The 21,159-nt window shown below is 41.6% G+C and overlaps 1 protein-coding gene across 1 annotated transcript; it reads right to left on the bottom strand.

Moving 5' to 3' along the window:
* Positions 1 to 1,487: 1,487 nt before the first annotated feature.
* On the bottom strand, positions 1,488 to 20,139 carry lingo1b (leucine rich repeat and Ig domain containing 1b). Its single transcript, XM_056383907.1, has 2 exons — positions 19,675 to 20,139; positions 1,488 to 5,203 (listed from the first exon to the last, which is right to left on the bottom strand). Exons 1-2 carry the CDS (start codon positions 19,684 to 19,686, stop codon positions 3,344 to 3,346), a joined length of 1,872 nt encoding a protein of 623 aa, XP_056239882.1. The 5' UTR covers positions 19,687 to 20,139; the 3' UTR covers positions 1,488 to 3,343.
* Between the last annotated feature and the right edge of the window lie 1,020 nt (positions 20,140 to 21,159).

The following is a 21,159-nucleotide window of genomic DNA, read 5'->3' as shown; positions in this document are numbered from 1 at the left end:
TATTATTGATAAAGAATAAACAGACTTCATTCATCCATATCAGCCTCTTTTTCTCAGCATCTCCACACGGGTTTCATTACAGAATTGATTTTAAAATTTGAGTGATTACTTGGCTCAGCAATGCATGGCTGCTTACTGCTCGTCTCTTTATGAGTCAGAGGTGCAGCTGTAATTCTATAACATACGGCCTGCAAGTTCCTCCTTCCTTGAAAGTGATATATAAATAAAATAGTATCCTTTTAAACATCAAACTATGTCATGTTTTCTAGTGCAAGCTGCAATGGAGTGTGGGAGCGGAATACAATTCTCATTAATCATAGTAGATGGCCGGTTGTGGTGTCAGCCCATCAGAAATAGAGACAGTACTTTGCATAATGAACATACTTCTTTTAAACCAGTGTTGAGCACAGGGAAAAAGTAAACAACCAAACTTTTTCATCCTTTTTCATTCCTCTGTGGAACTCATTGTGCTTTTTGTCTTCCTGCTTTCTCGCTTTTACAAGTGTTGCAGTTATTGCTGTATCCGGCTAACCACTTAATCCAGATGCAACAGGTCTCGGCGAGTTCTGCGGAGCATGTCAAAAAGCTTATTCTGAGAAATGTGAGGGATGTTGCCTAGCTACATGGATACAACAAACTGAGATCTGGTGCCGGAAAGCATTGAAACCCGCACGTTGACGATGCACTGTATGAATCAGACTGATGACCAGTGACCCAATAATTATAGAACTATGGACCTGAATGAAGGAATGCTGCTAGTTAATTTAACCATATCTCCATGTGGTAGCGGTAACGATAAATATACAGCGCAGTTAGTCGACACTATTCCTGGAGTCAGGTGCACAACAGTCTAGCGTCATTATCATCATCGCTGTAGCCGTGTTATTATTATATGTAGAAGTGAAACAACTCACTCTGGTGTCAATTACATAATTTCTATATATTTGTGATTTCTACATGATATCATGTTTATTTCATGTAATAAAACCCCCCCAAAAAAATATCTACAGACCAAACAAGTTAGTCTTTGATGATGTCCTTGTGTTACCGCTTCAAAACGTGACCAGGCAATTGTTATGTCCTCAGACTTTTAGTGTAACGATCCATCCCCGGTGTCAGGCTGATACTTAAATGACATGTTTATGTTTTGTCCATCTGTTGTTATTACAGCCAGTTCATAACACACTTACCGTGCTTAGCATCCAGAAATATTTTGTGTTGACTTGCAGTCCCAGGTTAATTCAATAAAACTTCTTCTCCAGCGCTCCTTGGGACCTAGAGGTAAACATTAGCCTCAGCTACGTATTGTGGAAACTTGTGTACCATAATCATATAATATGCAGCTTTGACTGATGGTCAGACATGACCTCATCTTAGTTTACAGTGCACCAATACATAGCTCTGACATGTGTATGCTATAACATTGCCATCATGTCTGAATGTACTATATGATTTTATGGTTTAATTGGCAAGTACCAGCAATCAAAGATTGCAGTGAGTTGAGTAAGAGGTATTATTATGTAAGTGTGATTTATTGTGTGCCTCTCAAGTAAAACAATAAGATCTGTGATACTTGCTACCTGCAGCAGGTAGGTCATCTCTCTTGGAGATGAAAAATGTGCAGTCACATTCACTTTTATAGTAGATTAGCATAAAAATAAGCACCCATTGTATAAAATGTTACTTATTTTAATAGAATTTCCATCTGCCCTTCCCTTTTAAACAAGTATTGTAAGAGTTAATGAACACATTATCTTCAGAGCAGACCTTGACTATGAAATTAATTAGACAACATAAAATCCTTATGAGGCATAAAACTCCATTTTACACATAAATATTGGGTATTGCTCAGCTGAAATCTGGAAAAATGGGTTGCTTAAGGCAATAAATGAATAATGTCACCACTTTTTAGATGCACCGGCGACATTATAACCTCAGGACTTGGGCAGAGTATTCTCACTTATTGAGCTGCCAAATGAGTAAACAAATTAACTTCCGTTACACTTGATGATAAATTGTTAATCTGATGATTTCAAAGGTACTTTTATACACTCTGCTAAGCAGTGATACTCTTTTGGTTTAGCTACATCAAAAACATGTTTACTGAATATTTTATCTGCTCTTCAGATTGTAATATGTTCAAAACCCACAGCCATTAAAAGCATTACTATTGTGCCATAGCGTAATGTACAAGGAAAGAATAAAATACAGAAAAAATATGTATAGCTGAACAAGTCAATACATTTAATGACAAACTTCCTTTGTTTGCGAAAGGGAGCACATACTGTAGGACTGGCTATTTATCTTTTCAGTGTGTTAACATGCACACTTTTAATTTGACTCTTACCAGATTAAGGAAATACTCTCATTTCATGTAACTGATACATTCAGTAAAATTGAAATCGTCTGTGACAACTAACGGAGATACAGGCTACAGTTTGATGATTTTGGACGTGATTCCTCCCAGACAGCAGCGCCAAAATGGGCAGAGAAAACATCAAAATAAAATTTAATGATGTTGGAAATAGTTAAAGGTCAGCGTTCGCTGACACACGACGGGTGGTGAGGTGCACTTACTCCTCTTATGGTCCTTAATACTAAAACTTACATTTCAGAGAACTGAGATCCAAAAATGAGTCTTTTTTAAAAACATATCTTCTGGTAACATCACAACTCTTTAAACATCACAACTTCGTTCACCTTATATGACCTTATTCTAAAAATTATAACTGAAGTCTTGTGACTGTTTTTTTTTCTTCTTTTTTCTCAGAATATAACTGTCTTTATAACTGTATGACTTTTCTTGAAAGTATATGTATATGTCAATTGCTTGTTATAGGACAAAAAAAAGAAAGGATTTCAAGTAACAGAACTTGGCTTCTAATAGTGGGTTATTGTGCTTTTTATATCCATCAAAGCGAACTACAAAAAGAGCCTTTCTCTTATTTTGTGAGGGTAGAAACAACCTCTACATTCTTCCATACCAGTATCCCACCTATCATGTAAACTCTACTCCATGTGCTTCATTAAAACTTTCACCTTAATTTGGTTACACGCAGTAACGGGGTTGTTGAGTGCATGTTAACATACCGATTGTGTATTGCCAATACAAATTTACAGAAATTGTAATATTTTAAATTCAACATTTGCTTTGAAGATTCAGTCCCTGAAGTAAAAAAAAAAAAAAAAAAAATAGAAGAAAAAAAAAAAGAAAAAAGTCTAGGGTATAGTGTCAAGATGCGTTTGCTGCTGTGCGATTTTATCGCTCATAATCTGAGTACATATTTGAAGCGAGGAAAGTATGCATCCTGACTGCAGTTCGTAAGCTTACGTGACCTCCTGTTCACATGATTTTCATGTTGAATTGTATGGGTGCCTCAGTGGGACTGGCCTCCTCTGTTTCCTCTTTACGTGGCACATATTCAACCTCTATACTTGACTTAGTATTGTCTTTCCCTCTACTCCAGAGGAATAATATTACAAGACAGAAGAGAACAACTCCGAGGAAAGAGATAAATCCCATGGTTGTTGCGATGATGAGTGTCTTTACATCGAATGGAAACGGAACTGTGGCCCGGGTCACATTGGCACCTTCGTCGCTGGGCTGGTTGGAAATGAAGGCAAATGTCTTGTTTGGTTGGTGGGGCCAATTGGGGGAGTAGCTATGCACAAAAAGGTGAGCAGCTTTGGTGTCATTGCCTGCTGCATTGCTTGCGATGCACGTGTAGGTGCCGTTGTCCTGGATTTGGGCGTAACGCACCTCCAGCGTGCCCTCGTTAGACACAGAAAGTCTTGACCCCGCAGTTTTGGTAGTGATGTATTCCTTCTTGGGGGATAGCCACATTATCACCGGGACTGGATCACCCTCAGCTTGGCAAGCGAAGTAAACCGTAGTTCCTTCATCTACATGGCTTTCTTGAACTTTATAATCCACGATCTTGGATTTCTGGCAGATGAAATAATCAGAGGGGAGGATGTCTGGGAAGTCCTTGAACTCTTTTCCTTGCACAACCTCAGGTGAAGCACACATGGGCTGTTGTCTGTTAAAGTTCAGCCTCCACCGACGGCGGAAGACCCAGAGCAAGCGGCAATCGCATGCCAGTGGGTTGTCATATAAAGCCAGGGTCTCAAGGTTTCCCACAGAGTGAAAGACGGACTCCTCCAAGGTGCTCAGGCTATTGCTGGATACATTGAGTACACGGAGGTGGTTGAGTCCTCGGAAAGAGTAGGGCTCAATGGCCGCTAATCTTCCACCGGCCAAATGAAAAGCCTGGAGCTTCTGTAGGTTGAACAGTTGGTTCCCTTCCACCGTATAAATGGGATTGAAAGACAGATTCAGAAACCGAAGATATCTTAGGTGACTGATGGCTTGGTAGGGGATGATGGTAAGATTACAGTTTGTGATGGACAGTGAAGTGAGGTTGAGTCCAAACAAGCATTTTGGGGTCATGGTGTCCAGGGCAGGCATATGAGAAATCTCCAGAACTCTGAGCCGATACAGCCTCTTAAAGGAGTAATCTCTTACGGCGGTGACGTTGAGATAACGTAATCGAAGTGACAACAGGTTATGCAGATGGCTAAGGGCGTCGGTGGGCACTGAAGCCAGGTTGCATCCCTCAATGTTGAGGCTTTCAAGGTTACTGAGGCCATGAAATGATCGGGGTGAGATGAATACGAGGTCATTGTCGCCAACCTCCAGCGCCCTCAGGTTGTACAGCTCCTGGAACATGTAGTCGAGCAGAATGACAATTTTGTTCTCACTAATATCCAACTGGGTGAGGTTGGTCAGGCCAGTGAACACCCCCAGCTGAATGAGCTTCAGCTGGTTGTTGCGCAAACCTAGAGTTCGGAGGTTCATGAGGTTGCTAAAAGCCCCAGGCTCAATGGTTGAAATTGTGTTTTCATTAAGTTGCAGCTCCTCCAGCTGAGGGTAATTAATGAACTCTTCGGGCCCAAGAGTTTTCAGCCGGTTCTTGCTGAGGTCTAGCAGCCTTGTTTCAGTGGGGATGCCCTCGGGAAGAGCTGCCAGTCTCCGTCGATGGCACACGACTGACCGCTCCTGAGCGTTGCAGTCACATCGGGACGGGCAACCGGTGGTGGAGCCAGAGAGGACAGTGCCCAGCATTAGGATCAGGATGGGCTGCCAGCATGCCACCAAGTAGCTGTGCCCTCCTGCCTCCCCAGACACCATCCTACTGCTTACCTGTGGAGACATAGAAAAAGGTAGAGGTTGGTACAGTGGCTTTGACAGCTGGCAACAACGATACCGTATCATGCACAGAAAAGAAAGAGTTTGTTTCCAAATAAAATATCACATTTTGATTTTTAATGAATGCATAAATAACTGACAATGATGAATGCACAAAATGAGCCAGAAGCTATGTTTGTTTATTTATTTTGTTGACAGATATGTGCAGATGAAGCTCTCCAAATTGTGTCCTGAACTGCTTTCCTTACATTTCATAGAAATATATATTTATAACATCATTGAAATGTTTTCCTGTGATGTTACTGAAGATACTTTACAATAATAGCTCGATGGACCATTGTTGATGAACCATTAATCATCTGATTCTAATGAGTCTTTCCAAGTTGTGGGAACATTTTGGCTCTTTTCTCAGCATCACCCACAGTATGAGTTGAATATTAAATATTTAATCATAAAACCTTTTGCAAAATTTATTACTACAACTTAATAACAAAATAACTTTCACGACAAAGTCAGTGGAAATCACAATTTTGCCTCACAAAGATATAGGCTGCCGTTCCCCTTTGTTGTATAAAATTTCATTTTCTCTTCACTTTACTCGAAAGAAATGAAATCAGCCAATCAATAAAAGGGCTTGGTCACACAGTATAACCACCCTGCTGTGCCTCGGACTTCTGAGTGTGCTGAAAACAATTACTGTCAACGTCTGCGACACAATGTCCACGCTCGTAGAAACCATTTTTAATTGGCAGCCAAAAATGCCATTGTACATCTTTAAACGGATCCCCGAAACATTTGCAAACTTAACACATCCCATGCCGCTGCTGTGCTGTTGACCTTGCAGTGATATAAAACAGAGATAGCTGCCAAGTGGTGATAAATGGAGAGAGGGAGATTGTCAGAGGACTTTAAACCCCTATTTGATTTTGACTCAGGGGCACTTTAACTTGCTAAAACCTTCAAGCTCTACTTCTCACATCAATCATGCGATTTAAGTCACAGCTTTATCTGTGGGACACACTCTTAGAAGAGCCCCATGGAAAGTATAAGAGAAATGATGGTGTGGATTGTTTTTTATTGAGACTGGCCTCACCACTGCTTTGTTTGCGTCACGTCCGCTTGGATTGATGTTTTTACTTAGACATTTTTATCTGGACACAAAAACATATAAATGCCTGGAGCTGTAAAAAAAACAAACAAAACAAAAACAAAGCCAAACATGAATGTATGTGATAAAACAAACAGCATATCTATGTTACTTTACAACTGGGAAATTAAATTATACATTTTCATTAAATGATTAAACAATAAACAGTGACGTGAATAAATATATCTTTTAATTAAAGACTGAATTCCATAATAAGAGGTTAATACAGTCTCCGTCCAAATGTTGTCAGCATGTTGTTGTGATGTGTTGGATCCGAATGCGGCAGATTCTTCCCGTAACTCATTCGCCCTAAAGTGGTTTTGTAAGAGCGCTTGAAATTATCGGTATCATGCTTTTTTAGAACCTGTTTGGCCATCGACCGCCTCTGTAGCTTTAAAGAAAAGGATTAAACTTGATGGTGACGATTGGAATGATTCTGCTTTTATCGCTCCGACACAAATTAAAACATCACTCTCGGTAATTTAAAAGTCACGGGACCGAAGCAGCTCACGTCTTGGTCCGAGTCGTTTCCGACGGAACAGTAATTGCTGCTTCCGTTTTCACTTCCTCCAGAACTGTTGATTTCTGTTGGCTGCGTGTGTCAGACATGTTGGGCGTCAGTACAGTGTATATGGGGCGCACTGTCACACTGAAAGTGTCTTCCAGCAGCTTCTTCCCACTCCTTTCTGTCTCTCACTAATTAGGTGAATTTACAAATGCATAGCACGGTTTTTATATTTTTCTTATTATTTTTTTTTCCAATGAGAGGTGAAATGTTAAAAAAGAATTTGGCGCATTATAAAGACAAAAACCTCATACATAGTGTATGCATGAGATCCTTTGTGACAGATGCTAAACCTTGGAGTGAAATGAAATATTACTAAGCTACTGAGCGCTGAAAACGGGCGACATGTTTATCTGTTTGACACGATATGATTTTATATTGTCAAGTCAGGAATATGAAAGAGGATGAGGCTCATTAATGCCATTGCTAATCGCAAACAAGCAAATGCAAATGCAATGGTGATTTTCTTACCAGAGTACCATGCATGATTTATGATTCAGAGTGTAGTAAGGACGGGCGGGCGGGTGGGGGGGTGGGGGTGTGTGTGGGGGGGTACTATCAGTGTAATCTGGCCTTACAGCCCAGATCTACTCACTGTATCACTTTGTTCTGACCTTGAGCTGAAATTCTGGAAAAAAAAAAAGAGAAGTTGCCAAATAACCTCTCAATTACAAAAGCCCAGTCCCTTATATATAGTGTGTATAGTGTCTCACATGTTTAGAGTAGCATTTATCATTTAGCCTTTGATCTATCGCCTCATATATTCTTTGTCCCACTCTTTTTCTCTCTCCATCCCTCTTTTGATAGTATTGTGCAGGGGAAGAATAGGAGTGGACGAGCCCTTTTCTCCCCATCTCTTCCATGACTGCTCCCGTTTTCCCCACAGACCTTTCACCCTGTCGCAGTCTTCTCTCAGAGACGAGCCTTGGCTCACCATTACGTCTCCTGTTGCCTCCAATCTCTCCGTCTCTGCTCTCTCATGACGCTGTGTGGTTTGATACCGGGGCGAACTGAGACAGAGGTGTGCGCCGCTAATGGGTCACTGAATGTCTGCAAGCAGCATGCAGACAAATGAGCGATACGCATCAGTGCGTTCGTGCCCTTTGGTTGTTTTTAAATTATTGTGCTGGGCTTTTGTTGCACAGTGTAATGTTGGTAGGACTGCTGGGATATTTACATCTACGGGGGAATTGAAAATGGTGATTATTGCATCTTTTCTGCGAAGGGTGGCAGACGAAATAATGCAAACAGTCCGTGAAAAATGACTGACTCAGAAGGAACCAAATCCGTGGTTGAAAATACAAAGCTTTGTCATTAGTTGCAGAACAATTAGCACAATTTGTCAGTTGCCTATAAAGTGTACACTCTGTTTATCTATCATTTTCCCGCTGGATACCTTCAACTTGTGACCGCTGTCATGAATCATCAATGCAGCTTGAGTTCTGATTGTACTCCGCTTGATACATTGAATCATTTGGCTTTTTTTTTTGATTGATGCGACTGCAGTTGGAGCGCGGGTGATTTGTCTATTTTCTCTCCTTTATTGCTGACAAATGCTTCTTATTGGGATTCGATAATATGACCCACCTTTGTGGCGGTGTGTAATTCTGATTCAATTACATCAGAGTCTCTTGTTATTTTCTCTCAGGCTTATACATCTGAGCGTTCAGCGTTTGTGGAAACATCATTTAGTGGGAAAAAAAGTTGTGATGTGTTTGGTGGAAAAGTTTGTTGCATTACGAAACCTAATCTCCTTAAACACGTCGGTCATATACAATCCATAAGTTCTCTTGTAAACGCCACGTTAGAGTCAGTAATGACAGCTCGTAGATGATTGTACGTTCTACTTCTGACTTCGGTATTCATCATTATAGTCATGAACGGCGTGCTCATTAGCATCCTTCCTATACACAGCTTGTTGTTCGCTCGTAAACAGATCCCAAAGAGCCATGATTATTCTGCAACTGTTTAGAGAATAGCAAGGCTGAAACAAAAAGGGAGCTACAGCTGCAAGTAACAGAGTAAATATATATAGGATTTAAGAGATGAAGATTGCTTCCACTGGTATGTTTGTGCTCAACTGACAAATTTAAAGCAAACATTTAAAAGTCCAAAAGCAAACAAACGAGGAAAACTTTGTGGGTTGCATCGAAGTGAAAATGTTTGTGGACAAGTATTTCAGAATATCTAGAGACTCTTTTTAAGAGACAGAACTACATCTGTAGTATGTGATATCTAAACAGCAAACATTTCCAGTGCTTTTCCGTGAATAATTTATCTATCAACACAAAAGTTTTCATCTTACGTTGGTTCATTTTAGGAAAAAATCAGAATTAAGTGTGTTCACGCCGCAGCCTCAAATTCCCTGCGTCATGATTGTCATGGAAACATTTAGTTGGAAGATAAATCTGTAGCATGTTCAGATCTAAACATTCAACATACCAACAGTAATCATATTACAAATATAGAATGACCCACAGTAATATTTATATTGCAATAAATACTTGGTGGGTGAACATAAACACTTCATAGCTGTATTGCAGGAAAGTCTGCCAGCTAATCTACATCCTCCAGAAGAGTAAACAGTTAGATACGAGAAATCCCATGAAAACAAATCCTCCATGGATGCCTCAGATAAAGGTAACAACCCCTGCAAACCAAAGAAGGAAACTGCACGATCTGATGGTCCACTATGCCAGGATCAAATGCTTAGAGAAGGACAAAACGGTTCAGTGCATGGGAACTACTCCTGTTGAGATGCAGAAACACACCTGCATGAGGTCATTGAACTCTTTCTTTTTATTTTTGGGGTTTTTTTGACAGCAGTATCCTCTAGCTAGCAGGGCTCTCAGCCAGAAAGACAGAGGCTTTTGCCTGAGAAGTTGCTGCACAGAAGATACCCACACCCACAATCACTCCGGAAGGAGACGGTGTCGAGAGAGATTAGAAGATTCAAGATAATTATAGTGATCATTGTGGAGGACAAGCGAATCACGGAAGCTTGTTTTTGAAGGATTTTCATGCAAAAATGAAAAAGTCTCAGTGGGACATAATAAATTTATATATATTGTAGATCTCTGACAGCCTGCTTCAAAACAAAAGAGCCCCGGCAGTGATGGTTTTAATTTCCAAAGTGGGTGCTAAAAACCTCAAGCTTCATTATCCAGAATATTAAGTGTCCAAAAACAATTTGAGTCCAACATATTTATATTAATTTTTTTGTCACTAAAACAAGTGTTTTTACCAAATACACGTTCCAGGCTTTTGAAGAAACAATTAACCGACACAGCGCTGTGAAGCTCGGTGTCACCGTGGAAACGAACATGGCCACAGAATCAGAATATTGTACAAATTATATTGGCACAAAAGAAAAGTGAGTAGAGAAGCTGCGGATTTAAGATTTGTTTGACTAAAAATCTATTCGTGTTCACCAACAATGCTCATTAGATATGAAACTTGTACAAGAACGGGCGATGTGGAGGCGATGTGGAGCAGAGGTCTGTGGATTTACTGACTGTTTGGACAGTCTGCACCTGAGCGGGAGCGAGATACTAAAGCTGTGAAGGCTCCTCACGCTGGATAGTTTTCACTTCGACGGGTTACACTGTACGTGAATGGTCGGGACATAGAGTGCTCTGCCTAAACATCACCAACAACTGTAGTTAATGCAACTGAAAGAAAAAACGGTCTCCATTAGGCTTTCCATTTGACTCTGTCCGTCTCTAAGTACCTCCACTGCACTCTGATATACACTGCATTCATCCAGTTCCCTGCTCAGGCAGGTTGTACGCTTTTATTGTAATGTAATACTTATTTAATCCCAAATCTTATAAAACCTAAAACAGGTGGTATCATCATATGAAAAGATGTTTTTTTTAAAAAAAACACACACAAATAAACACACTTTTCTATATTTCTGTATTTTCTGTGCGTGCCATTTCTCGTGCACTGCAGCAATAATTAATGTGAAGTTTTTAACAGCGAGCGCTGCATCCCCCTTTTCATTTCTCACCTTGCTGTGAATGTGCTTTTGAAAATGAATTGTTCATGCTTTACTCCTGTGGGGCACGGCCTCTCATGTTAAGACTGCAGACCGTGCACGCACCTCCACATGACCGGTGCTATGTTCAAAGGCATCCCCAAGAGTGCTGGCCAGTAGCAAGTCGGTAAAAATTGAATTGCTCTCACATGTTCAACCTCTATGCTACTGATTTGGAAATGACCGGTTTCAAGATCAGAAGCCCCCCCCCCCCCCCCCCCCCCCATCGCCGGTGTTGTCAGTTGACGTGACTAACCTAATCATCTTTGATCCTCCCTCTTCAGTAGCGCACGTCAAACAATTCAATAGACCCTTTTTTTTGTGTGTGAGACACTCACCTTATCGTGACCTGATGATGATCAGTTCATTCGCTGCCACAACATTTCCAGAGACAACTTAGTCATCTGGCAGCTTTATTATACATATCACAAATCACAAATTTGCCTCAAGGGGCTTTTCAATCGGCGAGGCATCCGACACCCTCTATCCTCTGTCCCCTGAAATTATGTGAAGAGATCTTTCTCACAGAAGACATTTTGACAATTCAGAAATCACAGGGGTTTAATAATAGTGAGAGCTGAAATTAATTTAGCTGGTCCAGTCTCGTGGTCCCTAGAATTTCACATCCATTGTTATTGTTATTAGCAACAACAACTGATCCTGGTATGATGATTCAAAATGTCTGCTGTGGAAAAGGCTGGTTATGGTTCCCCAGAGGAACACAACATAAAGTAAGTGATGTGGATCACTGCAAAAACAGCAAAACTGTAAGCAAGAGGCTCCCGGTAACGCAGCGCTAGTCACTAAAAACACTGCAAGAAAATAAAAGCTAATTAAAACAAAAGGAATCAAAACAAAAAAAAACCCCAAAAAACTGTGATTTGCATCATCCCAGCAACAAGAACAGGCAGCACAGGACTTGCTATGCACAACAACATCGACGCCATGGCCACAGACGGACACGCTCACAGTGTGTCTTTTTGTTTCAGTATGCCACAACAACATGTAATTTGTCGACAAACATGCATGCACGCATAAACAGAACACATATGGCCCGGAGCTTCTCCACACATTCAGACAAAGGCTCTGAATCATTCAATTCTAACACGTCTTAGTACTAATGGTTTCCATCTGACAACAATCAACGTGGCATGTTGGCGTCTCAGAAGCGGGGAACTGGAGTGTTATTACAACAGCTGTACTTAAATAAAACAGTAAAAAAAAAAAAAAAAAAAATCACAGTTAAGAAAGATAAGTTAGTTTAGAGTTGAGGGTTTGAGGCATGAGCAAAATCAAAAGGCAAATATAAAGCACTGAGAGTTCTCAGCTGACACCTACATGTCACGCCCCAATGAAGAATCCTGCTGAAACATGTGGGTGTCAGCCATGCTTGAATAAAAGCCTCCTACTACCCTCTGAACTCTTGAGTCTCTCTGTCAGTATTACATGTCTTGATTGCATTTTTTATTACAAAAATGCATAAACACAAAATTATCATGTATCTGCGTCTGTCACCTCATGCACATGAAATACTATACGTCTTAATATGCTGAACATTAAACGCTGGCAGGGAGCTTGAATAGGTTCATCCTGATTGGCCAGCGATAGAGCTTCATCAGAAAGCTCTAACATGTCTGTAGATGTCTGGTTACAGTGTGTAACCATCAGTGGATTTTGTGTAGTTGGATTGACTCCAATATGAAATGTAGGTTTATTCTCGAAATCAAGGGGATTTTGATGATTTGGTTTGGATTTGGTGATTTAAAAATACGTTTGATCAAATGTAAATGTTCTTCCTTAAAAGACTGGAGTCAGGGTGGCTTTGATGATTGCAGTAAATGAACAAGAAACAGACTATGAACAAAACATTGAAAATAAATTTGCCAACTCCCAACATTGCAAACTTCACATGAGGGTTTTATCTTTTCAAGGGTCCTAGTTTTAACTAATGGAAGCAGTTGCAGAATTGAATAGATTTTGTTTCAAAAATAAAGCCGCATTAAGACATTTTGACGACTACATCCAGAAAGTAGGCTTCAAAACAAAGCCACAGCCAGAGCCTTTAAGTGTGGCCTGAGGTCGGCCCATGCTTACTTACTCACAATATATCCTTTTCTATGCTACACTAAAATCCTCCTGGGCTCTGTGTGAGAAATAGTCCTGTAATCACTGTCATCTTAGCCCTGGTTTGGTTTTTTATTCTCCCGGTCTGTTTGTTGTCGGTAGACGTTCGACGGTCTTTACCAGGTGCTCAACTCTCCAAAAGATACTGGCTCCCACTCTGCTATTTCACACGGGGCAGGTAGCATACAATCAGTGTGTGGAAGCCTCCGAGTTGGAAGCTTTTGAGCCGGGAGCAGCTGCCCATGGTTTTATAGAGGGGGGACAGTGAGAGCCAGAGCTACTCAACCAGACGAGTTGGTCAACCAAATCAATTAATTGGAAGAGGCTGAAAGCTGCACAGCGCTGCAGACTGGGCTATTCATTCTCTGAAATCAGCAGTACTTACAGCCCTTTAAGAGACTCATTTGATTTAATGTTGATGTGGAAAAATATAATTTAATTTAGATTTAATTTGCCATCCAATTAAATTTTTTTCTAATGTTTATTTTCTTTTTTTTTTATGTCTGTTGGACTTTTTCTGGCTCACAATGGACAACATCAGTCAGAGCCATGACGGAGACGATGGTAAAACAGCTGAATGATCCTAATCCACAATAAAACAGGTCCTGGAATGAACCTTGTAGTGCTCTCAACCTGCGATGCATTTTTACCATGTAGACCTGTTTCTTGGTTCATTGACAAAATCTAACAGTAATGCTACAAAAGAGGCTCCTTTCTTCATTAACACCCATTCCTCTTGAAAGTCAAGTAGGATAAGCTGGAAATTACACAAACCTTTATCCCCTACTCACCATCAGGGGAATATAAGATGTTTTGGGCTGGAATTGAAAAGAAAGAGCTAAATGCCATGCCAAAGGCAATTTTACCTCAGACAAGCCTCTTACAGCCCTTCAAAGAAAGTACAATGGGAGATTTTGAGAGATTTTCAGACCAAAGCACTCGGGCAATAATTGCCGGCTACAGCACAAATATGAAGTTAGAGTGCTTTGGTATGTAAATACTACAGCCTCAACCTGGAAACGTTCGTAAAAATTTAAATTTTATTCACCACATGAGTTTTCCTCCATCATCCTGGCGTTTGCATCCCGTCCCCAGGCCAGTGTGAAGGACGCAATGGAGAACCCCGGCCAACTGGATAACTGGCTCGGAACAAAAATATACAGACTCACTTTTCTTCAACTGATCAAAATCAAACCACGAACTACAATTTAAAAAAAAGTGGACAGCGTATCAACCTGGGATAATAAGACACTGGACCATTGCTACACAAATCTTAAAGATGCATGTCACTCTCTTCTCAGAATTTGCTTTGGCTTGCTTATTTTTCTACAAAAACCAATCACAATCGTCTTGGGTGGCGCTAAACGGAGGATGCAGCATTAGTGGCACCGTCGCCATTTTCGGCGTGTAGGTTGCTAGCTCAGAAGTTGCAATTGTTGATTCCCGTAGCGACGGGGATTTGCTGCCAGTGGCTGGCTTATACCCACAGTCTACATCCAGTGAGTCAGACTACACTTCTGGCAACACCCCTACCCTCCCCCAGTTACTCAGGCTGCACTTGAGATATGTGAAGAGAACGTGAGGCGGCTCTTCCAGATACAGAAACCCAGGAAATCACCAGTGCCAGACGGTGTCTCCCCCTTCTGTCTTAAAGCCTGTGCTGACCAACTGGCTCCAATCATCAAGCAGATCTTCAACAGATCCCTGGAGCTCGCCTCCTGCTCTAAACACTCCACCATAATCCCGGTCCCCAAGACACCCTCCATCACAGGACTGAATTACTACAGGCCTGTTGGCCTGACGTCTGTAGTCATGAAGTCCTTTGAATGACTGGTGTAGGCCCGCTTGAAGACCGTCACAGAACACCTCCTGGACCCCCTGATGTTTGCCAAGCCAGTTGGTGTCAACAGGGGCCTGCACCACATCCTGCAACACCTTAAATCACCTAAAATCTAATTGACTCCCATTCCTATTAACACCAACAAAGGCACCTCCAAGGACCCAGCTGTTAAACTCTGGCACTGTGCAGAAGCCACTGCTATTAATGGACTCATCCAAGGTGGCGATGTGTATGCAAATCGGCGGGAGGTTGAACGGCCGTTGCTCAGAACAGCTTGGAGCTCAAGGCTCCAGCCAGTTCCACACTGCAATCATTGAATCTGGCCTGTGCACATCCGTCACGGTCTGGTTCGAAGCAGACTTCAGTGAACAGTAAGGACAGCAGACTTGCTGACCTTCCAGGACCTTGCACTCTTCAAGAACTAGGAAACAGGCAGGGAAAATCATTACAGACTCCTGGACACCACTACATTGTGGTTTGGGTCGCATATTTCTGTCTGATCCTGAATCAAGTCCAAGAGTTGTGGTAAATGAACCTGACCTGAACCCGACAGGCATCGAACCCGTCACGGTTAATGTAAGCTCAAGCACTGACCAGGAAGTATTCCAACAAAGGAAGTAAGTCCATTATTTTATTTGTTTTTACACTATATTATCACTGGAAAAAGAATCTGGGGCACCGTGTTACGTAGGCTAGCTCATCCTAGTTTGTAGTTCAGATCAGAAGTCGAACGTTTGCTGCCTATTGTTCGGCTGGTGTGACCCAACATGACCTGAACCTAATTTCTAAATTTTTGTTATTTCTGAACTGGGTTCGGGTTGGTCTTGCGGCCGGATATCCACCCTCTACCCAGACACAACCTTTTTCCCACTCCTCTCCCCTGGCAGGCACTACAGGCGCTGGTTTCCTTTAAATATCTGACCAGTATCATCTGCTAGACCGTAGCTACTCTTGTTTCTTCAGATATTTCATTCCCACACATTACTGTTGTTTGCTCTACCACACACAGAAGTACTTTACCTTTATTGTTTGTCTTTTATATAATCTATGTATTACTTGTATATTGGCTTTAAATAATGTGTACATTGTCTGTATATCGTCTGTATTGCTGGAGAGTCATCAACGGCTGCAACCAAATTCCTCATATGTGATAACACACTTGGCCAATAAATCTGACTCTGATTCCAGAGGCTTAATTGCTTACTGCCCCAGTCCTTGCCATAATTCATTATGTCCTTTCTTTCTGGTGAAAAAAAAAAAGAGACCACTGGTGTCAGATATATTATCAAAACCAGCCAAACAAAAGAAAGGGATGAACAGACAGACAGAAGAATGGGAGGAGACAGTGTTTGTAAAATTTCCACTGTGATCAGTTCCAGTGTATATTATTGTAAGCTCTCCAATGGCAGAGCTTGAAGCCAGTGTGAAGGATGAACATGAGGCAACCTCAGTCCTCCATCCTACTAGCCCCTCACTGTCTCATATTTTGCATAAAGCTGTTATTATTAAATTTAAATGAGGAAGGCCGCTGCAGAGCAGCAGGACTGTGACCTTCTGAATACATTTGTAGAGCGCAAATTTGAGTATCCTGTGACAGATCTGCCTCCGTCTGTCACCTCACCATCCAGCAGACACTGTACAAACACGTGGTCTGGCAGTCTTAACCACAATCACTTTCACCATTTCCTTTTCAAGGTGGCCGATGCTATGTGGCGACATCTTGATTTCAGATGGATATTGTTTCAGAAAATGCTTTAATAGTAACACCCCTAGAAGTTTTCTGGCCAGATTACACACCGCTCCTTTCTAGGCCATCACAAAATGAACTGTTATGTGCAGGGCTGCCCTGATTTTAGCTGTAAATAAAATAAGATATAATTACAATCCAAAATAAAACCCAAAAATAAACCATGACAGACCATACGAAGGCTTCAGATGGAGGGGAAATTGTTTATTCTGTATCATTGTTACTTACATAGAGCATATACAGTGAACTCTGGAACAAATCCAGCTGTGCTCACAATACAAAGCCACATGTGGCTTTCATCTCGGTTTGCTTATTTATGTCTCCTTTGAATTTTGCTACACATATTGCTGATTGTAACTTCCTCTAACATGTGATTTGTAAGCTTGACTATTATTCCATTTGAACTTTGGGGAGAAAAAAAAAAAAACTTGCATCCTACTCTAAAAACATTACCTTGGCTTTGATGATCCCCATTTGATCTTACTGTGAGAAAATTGGCTATTGTTCAGTATTATGTGCAGACCGCTGTATCACAGAATATTAAGGACATGACAGCATGGAGCAAAGTACTGTGAAAAATGCACAGCAGCACTGCTTTGATTGTGTCTAGCTGTTTTGTTTTGTTCGGCATAGAACAGAAGTATTGGAGACTCAATAGCTTTTATCTGTGTGCATCGTCTGAATAATTGTACTTGTATTACTTGTAATTGTAAAAGACTAGATAATTTAAATATATTAACTTTATTTACTGTGTTTATTCTTATTCTGTTCAGCACTGAGCAGCCTCAGAGGGCAGCGGGGGCTGTGTGCCTTTATACAGGTACCTAAACAATAGGTCCTGATTTCTAGTGGAGGTGTTTGAGCTAAGAGCATCTCAAAGTGTGTTTGCCATTTTATCCATTAGACTGTAGTCAGTCTCATAAGTGCATGTGTCATCTATTAGCAGTTTTTGTGCAAAACACTGGAAGTGGAAGGAAGCAATGGTATAATGCAAATTGAATTGAATAGACCAAACCTCATCCTAAATAAACGCACGATCACTAATCTCATGGATCATCTCCACAGAAATACTTAGAAAATTTTCAAAATGGTTCGTAGTGCACAAACTTAACCTCACATTATGCTCTGTTGAGGAAAACATCAGGTGCTATAGTCAGTGTTTTTATATTCATCAAATAACTTTTATGTGAAGAAGGTCACACACAGAATTATCACTTGAATGCAGTTCACCTCAATGTCATTTAACGTTTTTGGGCTGACTGTTTCAGTCTTATAGCCCATAAAGAAGCGTTTAGCAGCTAAAGAGCTGGATATCCAGGGGGGTGGGGGAGACCAAAACAGAGCTAAAATGGGTGAATGTTGGATTTATAATTATCGGGGGGGGGGGGAAATATGATTCCAATTGAATGCTAATGTTGCTCCGCATCTGTTGAATCTTTTATACGGTGATCATTTTTCAGTATTGTTTGTTTGTGTAATTAAATCCTCATTAGCTTCTGTAAATGCAAATTACTGTTCCGCCCCCAGTTGCCAAATAAAAAAAGAAGAAGAAACATTAAGATGCAGGTTAAATATTGTGGGAATGCAAAAAAAAATCTGCTGACATAACACGAATTTGCATCTAATAAAATCAAATCAATGTTCATTTCATTGAAATACACTATAGGGTGTGATGAAATGAAGGAGAAAAAAAAAGTCTTGATATGCAGCTGTAATATGTGGCTGTATAATTAGCAACTTTTGCTGATATCGCTTTTACATTCGCGTACACTGGGATATTTACAGACACGCAACAAACACAACAAACTGAACAAACTCATCCTGACAGTATGCAGCTTGTTGGAAAAAACAGCCCCCCCCCTCCCCCCAGATGTAATCAGAAATTCCAGTCATAAACGTGCTTTGTTCATTTCTGCAGATTTTGCACGCGAAGTGTCACGAACAAATAACTATCACAAGCAACAACAAGACAAAAAAAAAAGATTTCAATCAGCCATCATAACCTGATTACAGGGGCTGAATTAAAAGCCTTGTCTGGCTCATGAAGCCTTGACGTGAAGAGCAGACCCTTCACTTCGAGACTGTTGGGGGGTCTGTGGCTGGCAGAGGTTGTTACTGCACTGTTAAAAAAAAATCCAGAGAGGAGAGAGTGCCCCTCGTAGCCGTCTGCCCGCTGGAGCGTTGCAGCCATGATTAGGAAGCTGCAAATACAACAGGCGATGGAAATTAAACTATGAGAGATCGTTTATTTGGCCTGCATAAATAATCATACAAAGTCGCCCACCCTCCCCGTCGCCACCCCCACCACCACCACCACCACCACCCATCTATCTAACCTGTGGCAAATCAAACACCTACATAGGCTCCCACATCGCCACTGGATGAAGCCAACGGCACACGGCTTAGAATGAATAAGAGTGAGTCGAGAGGAGTTAACTGGCATTTGAAGGAACATGAATGTTAATGAGGACAGATTAGGAAGCAACAACAACCACCCTGACAAACACTCTGGGAGAAACACAAACAGACTCTCTCCTGCTCAGCCTCACACCTTCAGCTGTGATATTAAAAGGTAGGACGTGTGTGTGTGTGTGTGTGTGTGTGTGTGTGTGTGTTAGCCTGCATCCACGCACACATATACAATATTATATTTGCAGTATATACCTGTGTCTAAATGTACACCATGAAAATGATCTGAGCCCCCATACTGTACATTCAGCCGTTGCATGCACACATCATATGTGTGTGTTCCATCAGCACAAACCCAGATTGCATAGCACACAGCAGAATGAAACCCATCTGGATGACAAAGCACAAATAAGATCTGGAGCCCTCTTCAATTAACAATTCTTCTTTCCTTCCCTTCCATTTGCCTGCGATACACACGTTTTATTCCTGACATTAATTTGCTCCCTGGCGATCCCCTGGCCCCACCACTGCACCATAATAAATCTGATCCAGTGCCTCAGTGCTCAAAGCCCACCATAGAGACTGAGTACTTACCAGGACTGTCATGCAGAGAATTCTAATTCAGGCAGCTCCATGTTGCCAAGGAAATTCAAAATGCCTCCGAAAGCATGGAGACAGGGATGCAGGATTCAAGACGGGCTGGATTCAAATGGGAGAGAGGGATATATGCAGCGACGAGAATCCCCTTGTCTGAGGGGCATTTGAGAAATGCCTCCGTCCTCTCCAGATGCGCTAAATCCGGCAGCAGTGATAGGCTGACATGTAAACACACAGGCGGCTCTGCTGGCTCACACACGCTCACATACATGCTGCACCTAGCAGAGACGGAGAGGAAGAGGGAGGGGCAGCTGATGAGAGAGGTGGAAGGAGGAGCTGCAGTGCACTGAGAGTATGAGCGGCACAGAGCACAGGCAGCGAGGGGAGTTGAAAAGAAACGGAGAGAAATATTCTCTGATTGCACTGGCAGCATCTTCTGATTTTTTTTTTTTGTTTACTGTACGCTTCCTATTTATGGAAGGATTGGAACGATCTGGTTAGCTGGAAGAGAAGCAGCTGCGTGCAGGAGAGAGAGAGAGAGAGAGAGAGAGATGATGCGTGTGGTGACAGGGGGAAAGGAGGTTAGAGAGGGAGAAGTATAAACGTACAGAAACAGCAGAGGGATGAGGATGAGCAAAAATAAAGTGAAGGGGAGGGGGGTGGGATTGATGAAATGACGGGTATATAGAGCAAATTAAATCCAATTTCTGCAGGGTGCAAACTTTTGCAGGTAATGACAGGTAACGTAAGACGTCGGATGGTTATACGTGCTGTCTCCGTGTTCAGGATTCCTCGGCAGAGTCGAGGATAAATGCCACCCATAGTGCAAAGTGAGGTAATCGTCAGACAAGCTCACCTTTCCTGTGAGGGGGGGGGGGGGGTTGTTGGTTAGAAACAGAGGCTTAACGCTGCTAATGGGTATATGGGGTTGGCACACACACGCTGGCAGTGCCAAGGAGGCTCCACAGTCGGGGAGTGTTTATGGGAGATTAGGGGGCTGAGGATTTAGTGGAGTGGTGGTGGACATGAAGGGCTCCTGGCCACTGAATGAACCATGTGACAGATATTGTAAGGCTTAGACAAAGACAACTATATTTTATTTTATTCCATACGTCCGATTCTATATTTTGTTATTCATGTCAATGGATTTATCTTAATTTAATTGCTATAGTTTTTTCATCTTACTTTTTGAGACGAAGACGTTCCGGCAATCTACCGTCTACCAGAAAAGTCAACGCCGCTTTTGTACTAAATCTGTTAGACAAACAGCAGAACAACAGAGCTGAAGACAGCCAATGGTGGCACATCTCCTGCCGCACAATAAAACATACAGAGGGGAAAGAATTATTCAGGCAGTTGGAAAAAGCGGAAGCACTCTACACCAATACAACATAAAAGAAATTTACGGCTCATTTCGCCAACTAGGAGCTAATCGAAAAGAGATGAGTTATGCCTCATGTAAGAAATAAAACCAGATGAAAG

The sequence above is a fragment of the Seriola aureovittata genome, chromosome 1 (assembly GCF_021018895.1).
Source record: "Seriola aureovittata isolate HTS-2021-v1 ecotype China chromosome 1, ASM2101889v1, whole genome shotgun sequence".
NCBI classification, from domain to species: domain Eukaryota; kingdom Metazoa; phylum Chordata; class Actinopteri; order Carangiformes; family Carangidae; genus Seriola; species Seriola aureovittata.
The sequence above is the reverse complement of the archived record's forward strand: the minus strand, read 5'-3'. Positions and strand labels throughout refer to the sequence as shown.